The sequence below is a fragment of the Mesoplodon mirus genome, assembly GCF_964341445.2.
Source record: "Mesoplodon mirus genome assembly, chromosome: 9".
Taxonomy (NCBI): Eukaryota; Metazoa; Chordata; class Mammalia; order Artiodactyla; family Ziphiidae; genus Mesoplodon; species Mesoplodon mirus.
The window spans coordinates 23,509,006-23,527,898 of NC_138985.1; the positions used below are offsets into that span (position 1 = coordinate 23,509,006).

General features: G+C 41.6%; 1 protein-coding gene across 2 annotated transcripts in view; it reads right to left on the reverse strand.

Annotated features, from left to right (window-relative positions):
- PNPLA8 (patatin like domain 8, phospholipase A2) overlaps window positions 1-18,893 on the reverse strand; it is a 139,659-nt gene that overhangs the window by 48,436 nt on the left and 72,330 nt on the right. Inside the window, exons 1-3 of one of the 2 annotated variants that reach the window (XM_082633102.1) lie at window positions 14,816-14,974; window positions 5,116-6,267; window positions 4,763-4,912 (exon numbers count right to left, since the gene is read on the reverse strand). In XM_082633102.1, the coding sequence (XP_082489228.1) occupies window positions 4,763-4,912; window positions 5,116-6,177 (1,212 nt within the window). In that variant the 5' untranslated portion in view covers window positions 6,178-6,267; window positions 14,816-14,974. Of the gene's footprint in view, window positions 1-4,762; window positions 4,913-5,115; window positions 6,268-14,815; window positions 14,975-18,893 lie in introns of those variants that run through there. The other variant, XM_082633103.1, reaches the window with a different exon arrangement.

The following is an 18,893-nucleotide window of genomic DNA, read 5'->3' on the forward strand; positions in this document are numbered from 1 at the left end:
CACAAAAAAAGAAAATTATAGCCCAATATCACTGATGAACATAGATCCAAAAATCCTCAACAAAATACTAGCAAACAGAATCCAACAACATATTAAAAGGATCACACATCATGATCAAGTGGATTTATCCCAGGGATGCAAGGGTTCTTCAATATACACAAATCAATCAATGTGATACACCATATAACAAATTAAGGAATAAAAACCATATAATCATCTCAATAGAGGCAGAAAAAGCTTTTGACAAAATTCAACATCCATTTATGATAAAAACTCCACAGAAAATGGGCACAGAGGGAACCTACCTCAACATAATAAAGGCCATATATGGCAAACCCACAGCAAAATCACACTCAATGGTGAAAAACTGAAACCATTTCCACTAAGATCAGGAATGAGACAAGAGTGTCCTCTCTCGCCACTCTTATTCAACATAGTTTGGGAAGCCCTAGCCATGGAAATCAGAGAAGACAAAGAAATAAAAGGAATACAAACTGGAAAAGAAGTAAAACTTTCACTGTTGCAGATGACATGATACTATACTATAGAAAATCCTAAAGATGCCATCAGAAAACTACTAGAACTAACCAATGAATTTGGTAAGGTTGCAGGATACAAAATTAATGCACAGAAATCTCTGGCATTCCTATACACTAACAATGAAAAATCAGAAAGAGAAATTAAGGAAACAATCCCATTTACCATTGCAACCAAAAGAATAAAATACCTAGGAATAAACCTACCTAAGGAGACAAAAGACCTGTACTCAGAAAAGTATAAAACACTGATGAAAGAAATTAAAGATGACATAAACAGATGGAGAATTATACCATGTTCTTGGATTGGAATAATCAATATTGTGAAAATGACTATACTACCCAAAGCAATCTACAGATTCAATGCAATCCCTATCAAACTTCCAACGGCATTCTTCACATAATTAGAACAAAAAATTTTACAATTCGTATGGAAACACAAAAGACCCCGATTAACCAAAGCAATCCTGAGAAAGAAAAACAGAGGTGGAAGAATCAGGCTCCCTGACTTTAAACTATACTACAAAGCTACAGTAATCAAGACAGTATGGTACTGGCACAAAAAGAGAAATATAGATCAATGGTACAGGATAGAAAGCACAGAGATAAACCCATGCACCTATGGTCACCTAATTTACGACAAAGGAGGCAAGAACATACGATGGAGAAAAGACAGCCTCTTCAATAAGTGGTGCTGGGAAAACTGGACAGCTACATGTAAAAGAATGAATTAGAACACTCCCTAACACCATACACAAAAATAAACTCCAAATGGATTAAAGACCTAAGACCAGATACTATAAAACCCTTAGAGGAAAACACAGGAAGAACACTCTTTGACATAAACCACAGCAAGACCTTTTTTGACTCACCTCCTAGAGTAATGGAAATAAAAACAAAAGTAAACAGATGAGACCTAATTAAACTTCAAAGCTTTTGCACAGCAAAGGAAACCATAAACAAGACAAAAAGACAACCCCCAGAATGGAAGAATATTTTTGCAAATGAAACAATAGACAAGGGATTAATCTCCAAGATATACAAACAGCTCATGGAGCTCAATATCAACAAAACAAACAATTCAATTAAAAAATGGGTGGAAGACCTAAATAGACATTTCACCAAAGAAGACATACAGGTGGCCAAGAGGCACATGAAAAGATGCTCAAGGGCTTCCCTGGTGGCGCAGTGGTTGAGAGTCCGCCTGCCAATGCAGGGGACACGGGTTCGTGCCCCGGTCCGGGAGGATCCCACATGCCGCGGAGCGGCTTGGCCCGTGAGCCATGGCCGCTGAGCCCGCGCGTCCGGAGCCTGTGCTCCGCAACGGGAGAGGCTACAACAGTGAGAGGCCCGCATACCGCAAAAAAAAAAAAAAAAAAAAAAAAAAAAGATGCTCAACATCACTAATTATTAGAGAAATGCAAATCAAAACTACAATGAGGTATTACATCACACCAATCAGAATGGCCATTATCAAAAAATCTAAAAACAATAAATGCTGGAGAGGGTGTGGTGAAAAGGGAACCCTCCTGCACTGTTGGTGGGAATGTAAATTGATACAATCACTATGGAGAACAGTATGGAGGTTCCTTAAAAAACTAAAAATAGAACTACCATATGACCTAGCAATCCCACTACTGGGTACATACCCAGAGAAAACCATAATTCAAAAAGAGTCATGTACCACAGTGTTCATTGCAGCTCTATTTACAATAGCCAGGACATGGAAGCAACCTAAGGGCCCATCGACAGATGAATGGATAAAGAAGATGTGGCACATATATACAATGGAATGTTACTCAGCCATAAGAAGAAACGAAATTGAGTTATTTGTAGAGAGATGGATGGACCTAGAGTTTGTCATACAGAGTGAAGTAAGTCAGAAAGAGAAAAATCACATATGCCAACACATATATATGTAATCTTAAAAAAAAAAAAGGTACTGATGAACCTAGTGGCAGGGCAAGAATAAAGACACAGACATAGCGAATGGACATGAGGACACAGGGAGGGGAGGGAGAAGCTGCGATGAAGTGAGAGTAGCATCGACATATATGCACTACCAAATATAAAATAGATAGCTAGTGGGAAGCAGCCGCATAGCACAGGGAGATCAGCTCAGAGCTCTGCGATGACCTAGAGGGGTGGGGTAGGGAGGGTGGGAGTGAGGCTCAAGAGGGAGGGGATATGGGGATATATGTATGCATATGGCTGATTCCGTTTGTTGTACAACAGAAACTAACACAGTATTGTGAAGCAATTATATTCCAATAAAGATCTATTTTTTAAAAAAAAAAGCAATCTTTACTTTGAAAACTGGTGACTAAGTAGAAAGAAATTAAGCATTTCTTTTGCTTTTCCTGCAACATTGATCTTTGAGAGTAACCAAGTAGCTTTAGTTTTACAGGAGAACGTCAATTATAACGCAGAAGGAACGAGAGAATTAGAAATTTATCATTCTGCAACCCTAATGAAATGACTAGTTCTAGAAACAATTAGGTTAATGGTTGATGGCTAATGGTTCTAGCCTAACTGTCCCATGAAAAGATCAGACTAATGAAAAGATCTCCCTAATCCAGTGGTCAACCTTAGCATTACTAACTGTTGTCCAACCAATTATATGTGTTCTGACACAATGCAATAATATGAGGTGCACGTCGTCTACAATGTGCCCTAACAAGAAAATGCTTAACTCAATCAGGTCTTTATATTTAAATTCCAATGTGCAGGAAATAAAAAGGAAAGAGGAATACATCAACTATACCAACGAGGAGGAAGCCAGGTAAATCCAGAAGGTGAGCCATTCTACAGGAAAACACGTATCACATTTCTCCTTGGTACTGAAGGGTCCCTAGATTTGGGATCAGTTATATAAAATGAGACTTCTCAAAGTTCCTATTAGCAAAACTAGTCATAACAGACTAAAACTGAAAACCTCCCAGAAATCTAACAACACTACAATGAATAAATAAGCTGTGATACATTCACACCACAGAACACAAAAGCAACAAGAATAAATTATCTACAACTACTCACAACAATGTAAAAGATTCCTACCAGCATGTTGAGTGAAAGAAGCCAATCATAAGAGTTTACATAATGTACAAAAACAGGTAAAACTGATTTGTGATTATTTTTTCAGATTGTGACTGAAAGGGGGCCCAAGGGAGGCTTCTGAAGTGCTGACAAATTCTGTTCTTCATCTGGGTGCTGGTTACGTGGATATCTGTGAAAACTCACTGAACTTGACACTTAAAACTGCATGTGTATTACACTTCAATAAAACGTTCTTTAAAAGTTCTTTTAAGTATGCAATTCCATCTCAGAGCTTTGCTTTCAGTGGATCACCGACATGTTAAATGACCTCAAAGCACTTCTATATTTGGAAATTTTATCTTTTAAGTCAGAGATTACATATATATGAAAGATAATCCCAAATTCTATGAACATGAAATTCTAAAGTTGAGCTATTATAATGTATGTATTATACAATATAAAACTACCGAGGGTAAATGATTTAAAAACATAACTTTTCAGCAAGATGGTTATCAAAACGCTGAATAAATACCAACTAAGTTAACTTATAATTTTCTGGGTAGCAGGTCAAAGATAAGCACTAACGGATCTCTAACGAAACGTTAACATTGCCTATTCATTATATGATATTTCCAAATTGTTCATTATGTATTACAAATAACCTTAGTACAGGTGTAAAGAGACTCAACCGCATCATTCACACTTTATATTATTTCTCTGAAAACGGTCTATTTAAATGGGTCTAAATTATCTCCACTGTTTTATATTTGAAAACACTGAGGCAGAGAAAAGCTAACTGTTTTAGTAATAGGATCACAAGTTCAACTACCGATAAGATCATGAAAATTTTTAGACTTTCAAGTACAGAAAGATCATGAAATAAAAATGAGCAATGGTTTTACTTATGAATTACGACTCCTGTCTTAAGAGTAGTTACACAGCATAAATACCTCCACTGCATTTAAGAAAACCTTGGCAGCTAATAGGCATATAACATATCACAGAATAAAAGGGAGCATTTAGCATAATGCATATCATAGGGCAATTACTAAATATATAACACATCACATGTATGGTAAAACCAAAAAGTATTTAAATAGAAAAATGAAACACGTCGCCTTCTCCATTTTAGAAGGTTTATTAGTATTTTTGTTCCAAGATAAAACCAGATTAAAGGTAATCAGAATTACCTTGACAGCCACTCCTTTTCCTTCAGGAAATTCTAGAAGATGGAACGTCAGTTCTTCAACTCTGTTGATGCAGAGCCTTGGGTCGGTTGTTCTTCTTAACGCTTGAACTAATGCCCGGGTTCTGTTATCAATACTCACTCTGGCAATTATCTACAAAGACACGTTAAAATATGTATGATTTGAGTATGCAACTGCTCCAGTGATACCGACAGATGATTAAAGTTTCTTAGGTCCCATTAGGAAACGAAACTTAGAAATTTGACAAAACTTAAAACTTAAAACCACACTGCATTTAAGAAAACCTGGGCAGCTAATAGGCAATTCAACTAATATACTGAGATATAACGACTTGCCTTTTCTTGCTGAAGAGATAACCGCCTTTTCTCCTCTGCATTTTTGTCTTTGCTGATGGCCTGCTCAGCTTTCATCGCCTCTTCCTGCTCTTCTAACTGACTCTTTGAATCATACTTTAGTTTGGGGACAAGTCCACCAATATAACCACCTACTAAAGCTTGTACACCTTCAGTGGGACGAGAAAGAAAGTTGGCAATACTTTGTTTAGTAGAAATGGGAAGAACCTCGGGCGTCCCACTGGGACTTGCAGCATTGTCCTCAGAATATAAAGAAGCTTCTGAGCCCAGCTTCTTATCAGTCAGGACGCCAGGATCTGGAGAACTGGGTTTCTCGTCTTCAGTCTTGTTAAGCTCAAGTTCTGATTTGTCCTGGAAATGTTTATCTTCCTTTTGTTCAGACATTTTTTCCTCACGCTTGAAGTATGAATTAATATGACTTGATAAAAAGTAGAATGACTCTCCGAATTTCGTGGTTAGATTATTCGTGTAATGAAAGAGGCTTTGCTTACCTGTATCTTCTTTCTCCATAACGTGACTTTCCTTTGCTGCAAAAGAACCCTCTTCTGCTGATTTGTTGCTGTATTTTTTCAGAAATTTGATGGTTTGTTTAATGTTTTTCTGTTTTAACCAGCCACTATCTGACACTTTCCTTAATATTCGAGAGCTTGGCTTAAGTTGAGCTAAACGAGAGATCATTTCATTCTGCTTGCCAAAAACAGCCTTCGAAACAGAGTTCAAAGTATTTTTAATACGGGACATACGAAGGCTCGCTTTTGTGAGTCCCTTGGGAGCAGAAGTGCTAAGTCTCAAAATTCCAAAATGTAAACCATGGTTGCTTGGAGAGTAACAGTGCCTACTGCAAGAATGAGCTTCACTTTTGGTCCATTTACATCTTATTTTGCTTGTATGGAAACCTCTCTGTAGGCTGCTGTGGCTTATCCTCCAGTAATGTTCAGGCGAGCGCAAGAAAGGCAGCTGCTTGCTCCGCCGCTTCCCACAAAGACTTCTCGCATTACTAAGGAGGTAAATATAATAGAGACCTATAGTCAAATTAACAGACATAACGTAAAAATCATTTATTTTCTGTACGTTATGACTTTCACTTCATTCCTGAGTGCTTCATTTAAGAAACGCCACAATTCATGGTCTTACCTGAAATGCAAGAAAAAAAAAATTAGGATTCAAGGTAAATTACCACTTGAATTAAACTCAGCAACTTGTCTCAAAAGAAGATAGGATAATATATTTTCATTATGGCAAAACAGAGTTCACTTTTAAGCAAACAGAAAATCAGTCATCTTTTATTACGGAAGTCAATGAAAAAATAGTGAGCAGTAGGATGTTTCATGAAAACTAATATGAAAACTAACTTAGAGAAGCTACCCAATAGATAAGGTGTCCTACAGCACAAAACTGAACATGCAATTGTGAAATAAAATTCATATTTATGGCAAGACAAGAAAAATTTTAACAGAAAAATTCTTCTCTGCCCTTTGGCCTCCCCTCTCCCCACACTGCGCATGGTGCATCTGTATCATGACTTGACCACACCTCCCCATCAGCAGGACTACCTGCTCAATCATAAACAGCAACATCCTCCTAGCATCATGAAGACAGAGCATTCCTTCTTGATCTTGTAAAGGGTCACATGATCCGCCACGATGGCACTTAAATCTGGATCACGTAAACTGTCAATATACATCATTTAACGTACAGTCTTCTGTCTCAAAACACTTAAACTGTGTCTTGACTTCTAACTGGCAGAACAGTTCTCAGAGCTTTCTGAGATGCTCTTCCCAGGTTATAATCCTCAAATTTGGCTCAAATAAAATTTTCCAATTCTTTCTTAGATCTACTGATTAATTTTTCGTTGACACAATTTAGATATTATGCTGCTTTTCTTCCTTCCTATGCTATTTAAAGTGTTGACAGTTTATGTGACACTAGACTGTAAGTTCTCTGAAACAAAGAGTCAAGTCTTACACTCCTACTCATTGCAAACCGTTTGTAGAATATTTAATCTGAAACTGAGTCCCCCTAAAACCGAGGTCCTCTGCTGAGTTTATGATTAACCTCTCTATCCAAAATGTTATTTTCCTTTCCAACAGCTGTTCCACTCAAGACTGAGGCGTAGCAAAGAAAAGGGGGCTGAAACTGAGCAGGACCCTCCCAGGCACAAAAGCCTTTGTGTCCGCAGTTTCTTGTTTGTAGGAAAAAGGCTTTCAGCCTCCTAGACCTTCCCTGAGTTCCAAAGGGCAGATTCAAACAGTTACTAATTAAGGGAATGAGGTGATGCAGAAAGAAACAACAGTGCAGAGATGGGGCAGGGTCCTGGCTCCTCCTGGGGGGATGTACAGAACAATCTGGTACATCTCTGAGTTCTTCTACAGGAGCTCAGGCCCCCACCCAGGTGGAGGGTGGTAACTTCAGGCTGAGCACAAGCACTAGGACCCCAGAGTGGTTGGAACCAGAAGACTGATAGCTGAGATTCCTGGAACACCATCCTGTTACCTCAACCAATCAGAGGAGGGGCACACAGCCTGCACACCTCCCCACAAATTTTGCCTAAAAAAACTCTTTCCCGAAACCCATCAGAGTTCAGGTCTTTTGAGCAGGAGCCACCCGTTCTCCTTGCATGACCCTTGCAATAAACCGTTCTCCCACTCCAAACGTGGACATTTCAGTTTGTTTGGCCTCACTGTATGTTGGGCACGCGTTCGACGACAACTCTACACCAGACATAGTGCTAGATGCTAAGACCACAAACAGGATACCAAGAAACTTTCAGTCTAGAGCTCGAGATAGCCTTGTAAGGAGGATTTCGCTGTCTAGTACAAAGCGTTTATTTAATCAAAGAAGTCAGACTAGAATAAGCTGTGTGCCACTTCTAACAGACAAGGGGTTCATAACCACAACATAAATGCTGTTTAAAACGGATATTTTGTTCTTTCAATTGGTAAAATGTAAGTGACTGATAATATCCAGTACTGATAATACCTGGGGAGATGGGACACAGAGGGCTACCTGACAGTGTGTAATGAAATATCTGACAGTATCTAATGAAATTTTAAATGCTATCTATCAAAATGTTAAAGGCACATATTCTTTGATTAGCAATTCCACTATTAAGAATCTATCCTACAGAAATAACTGCATAGGAGTAAAGGTATGTACACACATTCCCTGCCACACTGCTTGAAATAACAAAACACTGAAAGACTCTAAGTTTCTTCTAGCAAGGGATGGTTAAATAAATTATGGTACACATACAATAAACTGAGTTACAATGTAATGTTACACAGCAGTTAAGGAGAATAGATGATCTGCCTATACATCCTTCATACACAGTACAGTGAGAAAGGCAAGCTGCAATATCATATATACGATACACACACGAGGATACAAAGACGTAAACACGAAGATATTATGTAATAAAAGAAAACAAGGGGCTTCCCTGGTGGCGCAGTGGTTGAGAGCCTGCCTGCCGATGCAGGGGACATGGGTTTGTGCCCCGGTCCGGGAGGATCCCACGTGCCGCGGAGCGGCTGGGCCCGTGAGCCGTGGCCGCTGAGCCTGCGCATCTGGAGCCTGTGCTCCGCAACGGGAGAGGCCACAACAGTGAGAGGCCCACGTACCACAAAAAAAAAAAAAAAAAAAAAAAAAAAAAAGAAAACAAAAACCTATATATGCAGTTTAAATCTGTGGCTACACACACACACACACACACACACACACACACACACAGATTCTGAAAGGGTAAGTACCTGTTTATTAATTCCTGTGAACTGAGAGGTGGAATCAAAAGAGAATGAGAAGGGCTTTTACTTTTACTTTTGGACAGACTCAATTACTTACAAAGAGCAGGTATCACTTTTGTAGTTAAAAAAAAAAAGCAAACACTTTAATGCACTTTAACAGATGGCACTATGTGAATGGAAGACACAAGGTGAGAGTAGATACCCAGGTAAGTCTGAAAAAAGAAGCTGAAAACTGAGCAAAAAAGGAATTCATTACATTGTAAAAGATAAGAGGGGAAGAAGAGAATTCTAGATAATGGGAAAAACAAACAAAAGGAAACACAAAAAAAGCATTTAAGAAAATATACACAATATAAGCAAAAAGTGCAAGCAGTTGTTTTCATTCCAGGACCTGGAGAGAATGATCAGCGAGGGGTATAAGGGGAGACTGCAAAGACAGGGTGGACCAGGTTACGAAGGGTCTGATAATCTTGCCAAGGAGATTAGAGATCGAACTGTCAATGAAGTATGATAAGCAAAGGAATGACATTAGATCCGCTTCCAGCAGATCGCTGACAGATGGAGTAACGCAACAAGACAGAAACCAAGAACCCATGTGACTCTTCAGAAGGTGACAGTCCGAACTAAAATCTGTCTAAATAGCATGTAAGCATATTATTTTAAAACACCCAATTTTACAGAGGGAAGGAGAGAAAAGAAGGAAACCTATCTGCTTTCCTGGCTCTTCTGAACCCCTCAGGACTCGCAGTCAATGTTATAAGCCGAATTAATAAGCCTCACAATCCCCAAGACAGAAATAACATGACAAAATACAACGAAAGTACTCGTGGATGAAAAGCCATACTCAAAACCAGTAATGGACTCCTACAACTCAACAACAAAAAATCGAATAACTCAATTAAAAGATGGGTAAAAGATTTGAACAGACATTTCTCCAAAGATGACATACAAACAGTGAACATATGTAAAGATGAATAACATCACTGATCATCAGAGAAATACAAATCAAAACCAAATGAGGTATTACCTCACACTCAACAGGATGGCTAGTATAAAAAAACAAAACAAAGCAAAACAAAAAAACAAAACAGAAAATACATGAGAAATAAATTCTGTTGTTTAAGCCCCCAAAACAAAACAAATCACCAGAAAATACCAAGTGATGGCAAAGATGTGGAGAAGTTGGAATTCCTGAGCACTGTTACTGGGACTGTAAAATGGTGTGGCTGCTATGGAAAACAGTATAGCAGTTCCTCAAAATATTAAAACTAGAACTACCATATGATCCAGCAATCCTATTTCTAAATATACATTCAAAGGAATTGAAAGCAGGGCCTCAAAAAGATATTTGTACACCTATGTTCATAGCAACACTATTCATAATAGCGGAGGTGGGAACAACCCAAATGTCCACGGACAGTTAAATAAACAAAATGTGGTATATGCACACAATGGAATATTATGCAGCCTTAAAAAGGAAGGACATCCCGTCACATGCTACAACATGCATGCACCTTGAGGACATGAGCTTAAGTGAAATAAGCCAGTCACAAAAGGACAAGTACTGTGTGATTCCACTTACATGAGGTACATAGAGCAGTCAAATTCAGAGACAGAGAGTAGAATGATGGTTACAGGGCACTGGAGGAATGGGTCAGAGGGGAGCTGTTGTTTAATGGTAGGGTTTCGGTTCTGCAAACTGAAAAAGTACTGGAGATTTGTTTTTACAACATGAATGCACTGAATGCCACTGAACTATACCCTTAAAAATGGTTAAGGTGGTAAATTTTATGATATATTTTTTACCACAATAAAGTTAAAAAAGCAAAACAAAACAAAACCAACAGTGGGAAATCCACAGTTGAAGAGGAATCACATGCCTGGATCTGCAGTCACATTACCTTTATGGTGCAGAAACCCTAAGCAAATGAAAACTAGTCAGAGCTAGTGAACTCCATGGGGCCTCTGCTGAGTCCACTGAAACTACCATGGAAGGACACTTCCAAAGCTCACAGCAAGAGGCTCCCACACTCAGCAACCACCACTGAAGATTAACTCACAGTCAAAAATGAATCACTTCAAGGGAGTACCAACAAGTGTACGTAACAGGAAAACGTGTAACCAAGATTAGAAATCATAGAAAAAAATTCAGTAGGTTTAAAACATTCAATGATAGAGGGAACAAAAATAAGGAAACAAAAAAAAAGAGAACTGTACAAAAAGCGTACAGGAAGAGCAAAATTTTAGAAATGAAAACTCCAGCTACATACGAGTTACTAGACACTCCTGTAATACAATGATAAAGAAAAGTTAAAAATAAAGGAATAGGGGAAAATATATACCAGGCCTATAGTACCAAAAGAAAGCAAAAAGCCCTTTAAGGCAAATTTAAGGCAAAAGCATGAAATAAGATTAAAAAGGGATACTATTTCATAGTAAAAGGAATAATCCACTTACTTATTAAATCTCAGGTCATCTCCTAGGTCTTGGAGAAAAAGACAATTTATTAATAAACAAATAACTAATATAATGTATAGCAACAGGTCGAGAAGTGCCATGAAGAAAAATAAAGCTGGGGGTTGGGGAGAAAGGGCACAGAAAGTGCTATTTTAGTTGATGTGGTCAGGAGAAGAATTGAGTTGACATCTTACTGGAGACCTGAATGAAGCGAGGAAGCAAATTATTAAAAGTTTCCAGGTAAAAAGCATTCAAGGAAGAGGAACAAGCAACCAAGGCTTTGGAGACAGGAATAAGCTTTGTCTGTTCAGGAATAGCAAGAATAAGGTGGTTAAAGGAAAGTAAGAAGTGGGAACGATGGTAGACATGGGCCTAAGAGTCAAGCAGAGGACAGAGCTACATAGCTTAGAGGGAAGGGATCTGCATTGTTTCTTTCCATTAAGAGATAATCCTCATGACCAATTATGAACACACCTATCGACTTGGCATTGAAATACAGCACATAAAGCAAATTTGAAAAAGGGAACAATTAAAGGAAAACGAGACGATCTCATGATCATACTATTTTAATACACCTGTCTAGAAACTACAGTTGTCAAGTAAAAATTACTCAACAGAGAGAGCTGTCAACAAAAGCGACAAGCTGCATTTAACTGCTCCCAAACCACAACACTAGTAAATGCAGACAAGGGTTTGGAGAGCAAATTCAGCTGGGACAAAAGTTCGATTGCAAACAGATAAAGAAGGTAGACTGGGAAGTGCCATCGTCAACTGAGAAAAGAGCACGGAGGACCAGACTCCCTATTTATCGGGTGGTACAAATACAATGGAGGTATAAATGGAAGAGTGAGGCGTACACCCCCCACTAGAGAACGGAATGACTTTTTTTTTTTTTTTTTTTTTTTTTTTTGCGGTACGCGGGCCTCTCACTGCTGTGGCCTGTCCCGTCGCGGAGCACAGGCTCCGGACGCGCAGGCTCAGCGGCCATGGCTCACGGGCCCAGCCGCTCCGCGGCATGTGGGATCCTCCCGGACCGGGGCACGAACCCGTGTCCCCTGCATCGGCAGGCGGACTCCCAACCACTGCGCCACCAAGGGAAGCCCTGGAATGACGTTCTAACTGGAAGAAATAAGGGAACTTCGAGGTGGAGGCTCCGCTGACGGTGGAAAGAATGAATGCATGGAGGACTTCACCGAGTTATTGCAATAAGGCAGACACGAAGTGACAGGGGTGTGAATTAAGGTAAAGGTACTATAATGGAAACGAGGGTTACTTTGAGCCACACTTTGAAAGTGGGGTAAACAACAAAACACAGGACTTGGTCACAGGAAAGAATGGGGTAAGGCGGCTTCCCTGGTGGCGCAGTGGTTGGGCGTCCGCCTGCCGATGCAGGGCACGTGGGTTCGTGCCCCGGTCCGGGAAGATCCCACTGTGCTGCGGAGCGGCTGGGCCCGTGAGCCATGGCCGCTGAGCCTACTCGTCCGGACCCTGTGCTCCGCAACGGGAGAGGCCACAACGGTGAGAGGCCCGCGTACCGCAAAAACAAACAAACAAACAAAAAAAAAACAATGGGGTAAGGGAGAGGGAGGTGTCACGACAACTTAAGTGTTTCAAAACAGAGAAACAGGAAGAGTGCCATTTGTGAATACGAGATAACTGGGAAGGGGGCCAATTTAATAAAAATCTCTTGGATTTACAGGATGCAGTTAACAGTGGGATATTCAAATGGAGATGTACTATAGGAACACAGGCTGTGGAATCATGTTTGGAGTTATTACCACAGTGACAGCTAACACCATAAGACTGAATTTACCGAAGAGGGATGTACAGTAACACTTCTTGAGAATGTGGGGATCCCAGAACTTGAGAAAAGCTCCTCTTTGAAAAATGCTTATTTGCATATATACACTATATTTTCCAAGACACTTCAGGATATTCGTGGAACTACTAAAATATTCCTTGGGTTTCAAATTTTAACACTCTGGGGTAGAGAGAACAAGGGTAGAGCCTTGACTGCCATTCAAAGTTAGCAAGAGGTAGTCTTCCAAGCAAACAAAAAAAGCACAGGACAAAAGATATCCCGAAAAACTCAGGGCAATGGCGCTTCTAAAAAGCAAGGATAATGAATAAAGTAAAATATAAGACATGGGAAAGAAAGGTTAGAACTAAGACATGATAGGAAGATGTTGGGCTAAGAGTCCTATGACCTTTACACAAATTTATGTTTCACAAGCAAGACAGTATGTACCCTTCGGCCCCAATCCGCTGTCATTATTACTAAGCAAAAAAACAACTGAAGGTACACTGAAGCAAGTAAATATACAAGCTAGTGAAAGTGATCTTTTCAGCCAACATCACTTGTTAAAAGGACAATGCTTTCAAGGTTTTAATTTAGATCTGATACAGAAGCAGAAAAATGAGCAACCCTGAGAAAAAGTTTAATAAAAATCCTGAAATAAGAGCATGTTTTTATGTTCAAAGTACAACTAATTTGCACAAGCCATTTAACAAAATAACTGCAATGAGTTTGAAACACCTGCCTCATAAGCGGCATTAAACTCTCGGTTCACAGTGTAATATATTTTTTTTAAACTCCCGGATTTCAAAATTCTTCGTATTTCACTATCTTAACAGCATTTTCTCCATACACTAAAACCTACTTTTGTCATTTTTGAAAGCTCAAGAATTGGGACTGTAGATTGGGATGCAGTCCATCTGGGATGTCACTGGAACTAAAAACTTCACTTTAAATAGGATTATGTGATAGTTCCTCATGCCACGTCCAACTTTTTCCTAGGTGTCACCACTTTCATTGGAAGTTATCATTGTACTGGGCGTAGAAACCAGGTTCCTCCCTGCATGATGGCAGACACGACAGCGAGGTGAAGCACTGCAACACAATGACCCACACAACTTCACCTTTCAAAAAGCACGCACCCTGAATCCGCCTGAAGCAACAGCAGCCGAGGAAAGAATTCAACGTGGGTAGGGTTACAAAGAAACTGATAATTAAAAACAAGGAGCAGCCGACAAACCAGCTGCGCCGACGGTGGAGAATGATGTAGAATAGGGACATGGCCTTAACAGGTTCCCGTGAACAGCTGGAGAACCTACTGCCCAGGGGAAGCCAGGCAGACTCGCGGAACCTAGGCTGGGAGGCTTGGGGGGTGGGACAGACAACGCGGGGCGGGACCAGAGAAACCAAAACAGTCTGCGCGTCTGGACCAGCAAAGCCCACGGGGTCCGAGGAGGCGGAGAGCGTCGCGCACCCATCAGGCCCGGGACCCGAGGGCTCCTTCCGGTGCCCGGCCGCCTCCGGAGCCTGGATCCGGGGACCTCCTCGGGGCCGGGCGTCTCCCCGCTCTCTCGCCCTGGAAGCGCCCTCCGGGGAGAGATAAGACCTGGAATCCCAGAGGAGTGCCCGGGCGACCCGGCTGCCCTCTCCCGTAGCCTACCGTCCCGCCCGCCCCCCGCGGGCAACTTACCGGGATGCAGGCCGCAACTACTTAGGCGGCAGGGGCGACGCGCCTCTTCCCGGCACGGGCGTCCCCTCGGCCGGCCGGCTGCCATCAGCTGAGCTTCCTGCACAAACAGCGGTGCGACAGCCGTGAAGCCAGCCTCCCCCAACTCCGTCCCTCCCGGCGGAAGTGACGCAAGGCGGCCCCAGTGTACACGCCCACCGGTGAGGAGCTCCTCAGCCTCGCTGGAACCTCGGCCCACCCATCAGTCGCCGCTCCGCCCCCTCCCCAGACATGCGCAGTAGAGCCCGGCTGAGCGCGGGCCGGAAACGTGCGTGCGTGCACGCGCCTGCGGACACCCGGAGAGGCGCCACCTGGCGGCCGGCCGAGGGAGTTTGTTTTGCTCTGTGTTTGCGGGGCTCTGTTCGGCGGTCGGCTGAGCTAAGCCTCCATCTCTGCGTCCCTGAAGATGCTGTCCACGCTCTGCCCGGTCCTCGAAGAGGGGACTGCGTCACCAGCCGCCTGGAGGGTGGTGAGCGGCCTGGACCGCGGTCCCTACCACCCTGCTGTCACCATTCCTGGGCTTGGCCACTTGGACTAAAAATCACTGGAAACTGCTTTCACATACGTTATAGTATTAGAAGTTAGCCTGTGAAGTCCCTCTACCGCACTGCCCCCCGCCAGGTCCCACACTTAACACATAGTTTTTGAATCCTGACATTTTATGCCTACCAAGTCTGCAAACGACCTACAGCTCATAAGGCAAATGCAGCCCACCGCCTGAGTTTGTATTCCTGTAAGCCAAGAATGGTTTTTACATTTTCAATGGTTAAAAAAATAAAAGTCTGTTTTGGGACACATGACAATAACATGAAATTCAAATTTCAGTGTCCTTAAAAAAAAGATTTTTTTAGAGCATAGCCATGCCCATTCTTTTATTTATCAAGAAGCTTGCATGCTACAGCAGCAAATTTGGATGGTTACAATAGCTTCCTTTAAATAAGTTGAGGTTAGAAACAGAAAAGTAGTCTTTACTAGACCTCAACCTCAAAGTGTTCCCAAGACTGTTACTCTCTCTTTCCTCTAGGCTTGCCGTGTCTCACAGGAGTGTTGCTGCTTTAGCCTGTAAGATGATTGTGAAGTGTTTAAGGAAGGAACTGTATGAGCTGCCACGCAGTGGGTGTTAGACTGACACTTTTGTTTTTCCTTTTTTTTAATTAAGGGGAGGAAGCCAGCTTGCTAGGTTCTTGGGGCATAAATGGCTGGACTGTGAACATCATAATGCCTGATAAACCCCTGCAGTGCAAGATCTAGGCATGTTATTTAGCCATACGCTAGTTAGAAGCTGTATGCACAAACTAAACTTTAGAGGCATATGGAAGTAACTAGTCCCAGAGAGATGATTTTCCCCATTGTTAAAGAAAAAATTATACTTGTTAAAACGATAAGGAAGACTTTACTCAAGACTTTTGCAATGGGGGAGAGAGATTGGGCTCAACTGCAAATAGAACAAAGGTAGCTGGAGATGTGTGGCCCAGAAGCAGAGTGAGAGGGGCCAGTGTATGGAAAATTACTAAGAGGGGACACCAAGGGCAGGGGTGATTCTTGCTAAACCATTTTCACAGGATTCCTGCTAAAAACTGATTGCTGTGCTTAGACACTGAGGGTGATCAGATATCAAGGGTGGGAGATTCTCTCTAAACTGACTCAGCAGGATTCTTGCCAAAACTGGACTTGGAAGACCAAAGAGAGGGCCCGGGCAGGAAGCCTTGACAGAAGAGGGCTCAGAGAAACCAAATTAAACTTCTACCAATGAGAAAGTCTTTGTCACCCTCCAGCCATCCATCCCCTGCCCTTGTTTTCCTTGATTCCCTAAGTTAGTCAGACTTTATCAAATATCCAGATTTTTCTCCCTTGCCAGAAATTTTTTAAAAACTCTCAAATCCTCCTTCTCCTTTGCTCTTCCCTTCCCCCCCGTGTCCACCCATATATCTTTAACCCCCAGACCTTTAACCGCCCTGAAGTCTGACGATCTTACTGCAGAATCTCCCGCATCTTTCCTTTGCTCTACATCGTCGTTTCCACTGCTTTAATTTAAATCTTGTCTAAACTGGTTTTCCAGCCTGTAACTGACCTCTGACCCAGAGGTATTATCTTCCGTGCAGCCAAGGCAATCTTTCTAAAGTGCAAATCCAATCACGTGATGTCCCTGATTAAAAAGTTTATTCTGGGGCTTCCCTGGTGGCGCAGTGGTTGAGAGTCCGCCTGCCAATGCAGGGGACACAGGTTCGTGCCCCGGTCCGGGAGGATCCCACATGCCGCGGAGCGGCTAGGCCCGTGAGCCGTGGCCGCTGAGCCTGCGCATCCGGAGCCTGTGCTCCGCAACGGGAGAGGCCACAACAGTAAGAGGCCCGCGTACCGCAAAACAAACAAACAAACAAACAAAGTTTATTCTGGCGCTTCATCTCCATGGAATAAAATGCATGGTGTGATAGGCTCTGAGCCTGCCAAGCTTCTAGCCTTAATGTCACCACTCCAGCCATACCTATGGTTTCCCAAATACACTGTGCCTTTTCATGCTTCGGTGCCTTTGCTCATGCCTCCTTCAAAATGAGAGAAGCCTAAAAAACTAAATGCACTCTTACTATACAATCCAGTGATCATGCTTCTTGGTATTTACCCAAAGGAACTGGAAACCTATGTGCACACAAAAACCTGCAAGCGGGCTTCCCTGGTGGCACAGTGGCTGAGAGTCCGCCTGCCGATGCAGGGGATGCGGGTTCGTGCCCCGGTCCGGGAAGATCCCACATGCCGCGGAGCGGTTGGGCCCGTGAGCCATGGCCGCTGAGCCTGCGCGTCCGGAGCCTGTGCTCCACAACGGGAGAGGCCACAACAGTGAGAGGCCCACATACCGTTAAAAAAAAAAAACAAAAACAAACAAACAAACAAAAAACCTGCAAGCAGATATTTATATCACCTTTACTCATAAATGCCAAAACTTGGAAGCAACCAAGATGTCCTTCAGTAGGTGGATGCTTAAATAAACTGTGGTACATCCAGATAATGGAATATTCTTCAGAGCTAAAAACAAACTTCCAGCCATGAAAAGATGTGCAAAAATCTTAAATGCTTATTAGTAAATTAAAGAAGCCAATCTGAAAAGGCTACGTATTGTATGATTCCAACTATATGAAATTCTGAAAAAGGCAAAACTATGGAGATAGTAAAAAGATCAGTGGTTACTAGGGGTTGGGATTTGGGAGAGCCCAGAGGATGTTTAGGGCAGTGAAAATACTCTGTATGATACTATGATGATGGGTACATGTCATTATACATTTGTCCAAACCCACAGAATGTACAACACCAAAATAAACCCTAAGGTAAACTATGGACTTTGGGTTATTATGATGTGTCAATGTAGGTTCATTGATGGCAACCAATGTAACACTCTGGTGGGGGACGTTTATAATGGGGGAGGCTATGGATGTGTGAACGCAGAGGTATATGGTAAACCGCTGTACCTTCCTCTCAATTTTGCTGTGAACCTAAAACGCTCTAAAAAATTGTCATTGAAAAGAAATTAAAAACAACAACACGAAATCCTTATCTTACTCCTTCATTGGGTAAATCATTCCTTCCATTTGTGCTTGCTTCTCCTGGTTCCCTACCAGCACAGTATTGTAATTTATTTGTTTATATGCCTGTGAGTTTCCTGTAGGCAAGGAGTATTACATAACTATATTTGTAACCTCTGGATCTAGCATAATCCCCAGCAAATGGTAGACTCCCTAAAATTCTGTATTATTGAATTGATTTTTAATTTTATTCAGATTAGCAGTTAATAAGTTACAAATGGAAATTAAAACCCATTCATGTTTCTTTTGATGTTAGAAAAAGTTTTAAGAGAAAAGAGAATTTCAGTTCATTTCAAACAATATAAATTCAGTGGTGTGCAAAATAGGAAATTATCTTCTGTTTAATAGCAGGCTAATCATACTCAATAGCCTTCAGGAAAATATCACACTTGGAATAATGTTAAAGACAGTAATTGTTCAACCCTATATTCTTTGGTTGCTAGATAAAATAGATATCCACATTGCTCCTG